The sequence below is a fragment of the Carassius auratus genome, unplaced genomic scaffold, assembly GCF_003368295.1.
Source record: "Carassius auratus strain Wakin unplaced genomic scaffold, ASM336829v1 scaf_tig00055655, whole genome shotgun sequence".
NCBI classification, from domain to species: domain Eukaryota; kingdom Metazoa; phylum Chordata; class Actinopteri; order Cypriniformes; family Cyprinidae; genus Carassius; species Carassius auratus.
In genome coordinates, this window is record NW_020527357.1 from 20,001 (window position 1) to 27,028 (window position 7,028).

General features: G+C 41.4%; 1 protein-coding gene across 1 annotated transcript; it reads right to left on the reverse strand.

The window, feature by feature from the left end:
• Window positions 1-956: 956 nt before the first annotated feature.
• Window positions 957-4,184, reverse strand: LOC113090483 (adaptin ear-binding coat-associated protein 2-like). The gene is given in 9 exon segments (XM_026256278.1): window positions 957-1,244; window positions 1,317-1,404; window positions 1,479-1,629; window positions 2,150-2,258; window positions 2,342-2,422; window positions 2,953-3,058; window positions 3,142-3,205; window positions 3,207-3,243; window positions 4,041-4,184. Coding segments are annotated over 9 exon segments (777 nt in total). The 5' UTR covers window positions 4,142-4,184; the 3' UTR covers window positions 957-1,204.
• Between the last annotated feature and the right edge of the window lie 2,844 nt (window positions 4,185-7,028).

The window sequence follows — 7,028 nt, forward strand, 5'->3', positions numbered from 1 at the left end:
GTTAATGAGCACACAACTACGGAAGCCCGTTTTAAAAAAGTTAAAAAAAAAAGTTTAAAACTTTTATCTCCCAGTTCAGTTCTCAGAATTGCGAGATATAATTAAACATAAATATATATAATTATATCACCTCGCAATTCAAAAATTGTGAGGGAAGAAGTCGCAATCACCTTTGATATTTTATACTTTATGCGAGATGTAAACCCAGAATTAAGAGGGAAGAAATCAATATAATATAATATATTATAAAGTCGCAGTTACCTGTCTTTCATACATATCAAATGCTACTATAGTTTGATATAGTTAATAATAACTTCAGGCTAATTCAATGCTTAAAAGAAACAAAACGTGAATGATTCTTACCTGAGAACATCAACAAGTGGAGGCTGTCACATTTAGAGCCTTATTCTGAATTAATAAATTGAATCATTAAATTAAATGAATCAGTATTACTGCAAAAAAAAAAAAAAAAAAAAAAACTACAACACTATTAAATGAAAAGGTTTATTTAATAATATAAACCATCATTTGTACATTCTACAGGTGTTTCATAAAGGCACTTGAAGGAAAGATTCAGACTTTAATTACTGACAATATCAAGAATAAATCTGTAATCAACTGGAAAAATATAGCGAATAAAGTCTGGGGTTAGTTCAAAATATATAGTGTGAAAAATCATCTGCTTATAAACACATATAAAACCAGCTCTTCAAATCCTGATCTGAGTGGAAATAGCAGTTCGAGTCAGACAGATCACAAGAGCACGTTAAGAGAAATGAAAGAAAACCTTACCGACAGACGATTCCTAGACATTAATCCACTAATCAACACATTCAGGAGCTTTAAAGCTGAAGCGTGTCATTCGTTTGAGTGTTCAAATGAAGCCTGATGGTGAGTCACTATGAGGAAGTCACTTCAACAACTTCCTCTAAACACTGTCACTCTCTTTTGTTTGATTCTGTTAACCTGTTTGGGGCGGGGCCAACCGTGAGGCCGACCAATGAGACGAGTGTTCAGGAAACCTGTTCAGAAACAGTCATTATAATGACACATTTCAGCTTTAAAGACAGACGGGAGACGATACTGACGACAATTAAGTATAGAGAAACATGTCTGAAACTCAAGACCCGCTGGAATGCAGCAGATATCAGCCGTGCAGCTGCGTGATTGCATAGAAAACAGCGTCCGCGCGTCCTCCCGTCCGCTAGAACTGCACCCATCCTGACCGCGAGTCCTGAGCGGCCCTGGGGAACACATCAGAGAGTGAGACCCCTGCAGACACACACACAGACCGACATCTAGATCCTCATACTGACCCCGAGCCTGCAGCCGTGAAATCACCCCACTGGTCCTGAGAGGGCGGAGCTACGGCGGGGGCGGGGGCTCCGAAGTCCAGTATCATCCCTGGAAGGGGAGGAGCCTTGTGTTAGCCACACCCACTGATGGGATAGATCAATACGCAGACGTGTCGCTCTCACCTGTGCTGGGCGGAGCAGTGGGCGTGGTCTGCTGTGCTGTGGGCGGAGGAACCAGAGCCGAGGATTTGACTCCAGGTGGAGGAGGAAGTAAAGAGCCGCTCATCGAACGAGACTTCCCTGCTGCACCGCCGGAGTCTTTCTTCTTTATGTTCTGAGAGAGAGACAGAAGTAAGCACCTGTGTGTGTGTGCGTGTGTGTGTGTGCGAGAGAGATAGTGAGTGTGTGTGTTTGTGTGAGAGAGAGAGAGAGAGAGATAGTGAGAGTGTGTGTACGTCTGTGCGAGAGATAGTGTGTGTGTGTGTGTGTGTGGGAGAGAGAGTGAGTGAGTGTGTGTGTGCGTCTGTGCGAGAGATAGTGTGTGTGTGGGTGTGTGCATCTGTGTGCGAGAGAGATAGTGTGTGTGTGTGAGTGAGTGTGTGTTAGAGAGAGAGTGAGTGCGTGTGTGTGTGTTAGAGTGAGCGTGTGTGTGTGTTAAAGAGAGAGTGAGCTAGTGTGTGTGTGTGTGTGTTCTAGAGAGTGAGCGAGTGTGTGTTAGAGAGAGAGTAAGTGTGTGTATTAGAGAGTGTGTGTGGTGTGTGTGAGAGAGAGAGATTGAGTGTGTGTATTAGAGAGTGTGTGTATTAGAGAGTGTGTGTGTGTCAGTGCACGTGATGATCCGGTCCGGTTCTCACCCCGATGTTGATCTTGATGGTCTGACCCTCTTTGAAACCCAAGTCCAGCTTCGGCGCTGAAACCTGAGCTGCTTCCTGTCGGGCTAATTCACCTTCCTGTTTCACCCACCTGTGACGGGACAGAGGGGATGATGACATCAGCACAGGAAACACGCTCATTGTGCAGGTCAAAGGTCGGACTGAACGACTCACTTAAAATGATCCTGTAATGCCACGTTGAAATCAAACGAGTCGCCACGATCTGCGAAACCGATGCCGATGAACGCATGCCGCCTGAAAAACATCACACACACTCCAGTTAGAAGCACTGCGTGGAGAACGAGATTATAAAAACAAAACAAATCATAGATATACAAATTAGGTGTAATGCTAATTAATAATAATTCATTATTTTAATAGTTTTATATAAGCATACACAAACGTTCATGACAAGAAATGATCCGCTCTGTGCTCGCTCTCTGTAACTGCTGTATCATGTTATTTTATGTTAATGTTTACAGTTGTTCACAGATGTAGTTCAGTATTGAGTGTTGATCTGTGTGTTTCTTCAGAAAGCCTAATGTGGGTCTGATTGAGAGATAAACACCCGTGCTCTCTGATGAAGCAGATTCAGATTGAGTGCTGCTCTAGGGGCGCATTTCTTTTAGCTTTTCATTCATTTTCACATTTTCATTTTATGTCAGTTTATGAAAATGTTTTTTGAACAGTTGTTTTGGTCTTCATTTTTTAAATTATTTAATGGTATTTCTGTTTTTTTTTCTGTTAAATGGTGTGTAATCAGGTCTGAACACAGATGTCACAAACCGTTTCCGTCCTCGATCTTGATGACGAAGTATCTGCTGGAGTCACTGACGGACTCCACCACGCTCCCTGGGTACTGATCCACCGGGGCCTGAGCGAACAGCTCGCCTGGAACACACACACACACACGTCATACGACACCGCAGCAGCACCTGAACACATGACACACAGACATGTTCTGTGGCGCTCACCTGTGATTCTGTCCTCCAGTTTAATGAAGGCTGTTTTTCCTTTAGCTGTGATTTTCATGCGTCCGGCTCCACGCCGGCTCATCCAGCTTCCAGTCCGCTGCCCTGAAAGCACGACACACACACACACACATTAACACAAAATACACACAAACACACACACACATTAACACAAATACACACAACAAACACATTAAACACACACACACACGATATGTTTGTTTTTGTGTAAAGTGTGTTCATCCCATAGGTGTAATGGTTTTTATTCTGTAGAAACTGTACTATTCTATTCCTTCACCAACCCTACCCCTAAACCTAACCTCACAGGAAACTTTGTGCATTTTTAGCTTTCTCAAAAAACTCATTCTGTATGATTTATAAGTGTTTTGAAAAATGGGGACATGGCTTATGTCCTCATAAGTCACCCTTCCTCCTTGTAATACATGTGTGATACCCATGTCATTACACAGAGTTGTGTCCTGATATGATACACACACACACACACACACACACACGCGCGCGCGCGCGCGCACACACACACACACACGCGCACACACACACACACACACACGCACACACACACACGACGCACACACACACACACACACACACACACACACACACACACACACGACGCAGTCATTCTAAACTGTCATAATCACGTCTCATTAATATTCATGAGTGGTTGGACAGCTGGTTGATCTGATGCGATCTGAAACGGTTTTCATGTGATCACGTGATCGACTGATATCAGGACCGGAACACTTCATCAAACACCGAATCACAGTGTGTTCGAGTGAAGCAGGAACTCCGAGCGACCCGAGTGTCGGATGATCGGTGCGTGCGCGTGACTCCCGGGTCAAACTAGTTAAACTGGTTGAGCTGATCGGTGTGAGGCTCACCGGTATCCGCGGTTGGAGCTCCGGGGCGGGATCCGGTAAACATGGACCTCTGACTTCACACACAGAACCGACTCATACTGATCGCTGCTATCCGCCATCATTACCGACACATCACTGCGCTTCCGCTTCCGCCTGCCATCCGTGCGAGCAAACAACGTACTTCCGTGGGAGATAAAAGTCCCGCGATCATAGACATCCGTGTTACTCTGTGCATTATTCTTCATAAATACAGCGATCATAATTCATAGTCGAAAGTCTGAACCAAACACAGCATCATTACAGAACTTGATTCAGCACAAAACACTGGATTAATAATCAATGCTTTTAATTTTTGCTCTCAGTTCTGCTTTTTGTAACGGAGGATAACATTTACAAATTATCTCATAAATATTCAATTAAAAATAAACCTAACTTATAGAACAAATAACTACATTTAATCTTAATTCAATATTAAGTATTATTAAATATTAATAATCGTGTTAATAATTTAATATAATAACACGATTCATTTCAAAGCAGAATTTTGGATGTTTTTAAACAAGCAAGCTGTTGCACTATTGGAAATTGGGTTAATAGCAGTGGGTTAATGGGTGGTTCTAGGATGAGTGGAGATCCGGGGGCTTAGCCCAGAAAAATCCATGTATGTGACTTTTTATTTTTATTATATGCTTTTTGCAAACAAAAATTAAGAATTGCAAAACAAATGAAAACAGCGAAAGCATTTTGCAATGCTTTTATTTTGTGTGTCAGTCTAAAAATAAACCAAATGTATGTGTATTAGCAGCGTTTGCTCAAGTTAAAGAAGTGTTAACATGAACATCTGCTGTTTATTTCTCTCTATGTGCACACTTTTATAGCATTATAGCATTATTTTATAGCATTATGGGATCGCAAATTATTTGAGTCAGTTCGGGAGTTCGGAGCGGGTTCGCAAATCATTTGAGTCAATTTGGGATCGCGAATCATTTGAATAAGTTCGGGAGTTCATAGCGGGAATGGGATCGCGAATCATTTGAGTCAATTTGGGGATCGCGAATCATTTGAATAATTCGGGAGTTCGTAGCGGGATCGCGAATCATTTGAATAAGTTCGGGAGTTCGTAGCGGGATCGCGAATCATTTGAGTCAATTGGGGATCGCGAATCATTTGAATAAGTTCGGGAGTTCATAGCGGGAATGGGATCGCGAATCATTTGAGTCAATTTGGGGATCGCGAATCGTTTGAGTCAGTTCGGGAGTTCGTAGCGGGAATGGATCGCGAATCATTTGAGTCAATTTGGGGATCGCGAATCATTTGAATAAGTTCGGGAGTTCATAGCGGGAATGGGATCGCGAATCATTTGAGTCAATTTGGGGATCGCGAATCGTTTGAGTCAGTTCGGGAGTTTGTAGCGGGAATGGGATCGCGAATCATTTGAGTCAATTTGGGATCGCGAATCATTTGAATAAGTTCGGGAGTTCATAGCGGGAATGGGATCGCGAATCATTTGAGTCAATTTGGGGATCGCGAATCGTTTGAGTCAGTTCGGGAGTTCGTAGCGGGAATGGGATCGCGAATCATTTGAGTCAATTTGGGATCGCGAATCATTTGAATAAGTTCGGGAGTTCGTAGCGGGATCGCGAATCATTTGAGTCATCTTGACTCTAGTTTGGGAGTTGGAGCGGGATCGCGAATCATTTGAGTCAGTTCGGGAGTTCAAAGCGGGTTCGCGAATCATTTGAGTCAGTTTGGGAGTTCGCGAATCATAGCTGTATATGGATAGGCATTTTTAACTAAATTAGTAGCTAGTTCTAATTACGTTTTCCACGCTTGTTTAGGTGTGAAAAATCATTTTTGTTTTAATGATGTGCCTTTTAACAGTATCAAGTATATAAAAAAAAAACTAAACCGATCATGCCTAAAAAGTGCAGGCATCTAGGCTAATGTAAAGTTACATGATGAAGTCATACTAGTGCGCGTGTGCATTTCAAGTGCGTTCTTTCACTGCATTATTCGGTGTATTCAAATGCTTTTATGAATAAATGTGAATGATCACAAAATTCAAGATATGAACCCCTTTATGCCAAAAGTTCTTTCTTGTCATTATAGAACCTTTTTAGCATAAAAGGTTCTTTGGAGTTGAGTAAAGAACCCCATGGTTCTATACAGAACCTCAATGATCCCTTTATTCTAACAGTTTGTTGTCATAAGCAGGGTTGGTTATGGACACTTAAAGCCAAGTATAATTATAAACGCAGGGCTATATAAACTTATATTTTTGAAGGAGCACTTACACAGCACTTACAAATTGCATAAATAATCTTATGACGCTAATGTATCAAATATAAAATTTGGAATACAAGAAATATGAAATTATGAAAATAATTAGAATGGTACTTTGCCACTAGGTGGCGGTATGCCACAGCCTTAATGAGTGAGTCGGTGAGTCATTTAACCAATGGATTCGTTAGAAACGGATGATTCATTCAGAAAAAAGTACGCTAAAAGTTACTCAAGCAAATTTATTCAGTTTACACGCTGTGTGTTGCTGCAGAGCACAACAACATGCTTTGTTTGGAACCATTTCCTTTGCGAAATATGTCTTTTTTTATTATCTTGTTTATTGCATTGTTGTCCTGACAGAAAGGTCTGGCCATAGACCGTGCTAACCAAACATTATAACCGCTCTGTGTGTGTGTGTGTGTGTGTGTGTGTCCTAAACACTGTGCTGCGCAACCGTTAACTGTTAGATGTTCAAAAGTAACGTTAAATCAGACACAATTTAAAACCGAAAAAGAAATATAATACTATGATTAAAAGTTACAGATACCTGAAGCTGTTGTATCTTGGCGTTCAAGTGTTTTGGCTGGGGGGGTTTACTTCTTTTTTTGAAGAAGAAGATGACTTTTTAAATATCCATTTTAAATTTCAAATAAATTGGTCTAGTAAAATACTACACACCAACAAACCGCCTGCCTCCAAAAAGATCTCATTTCATTGGCTGATCGT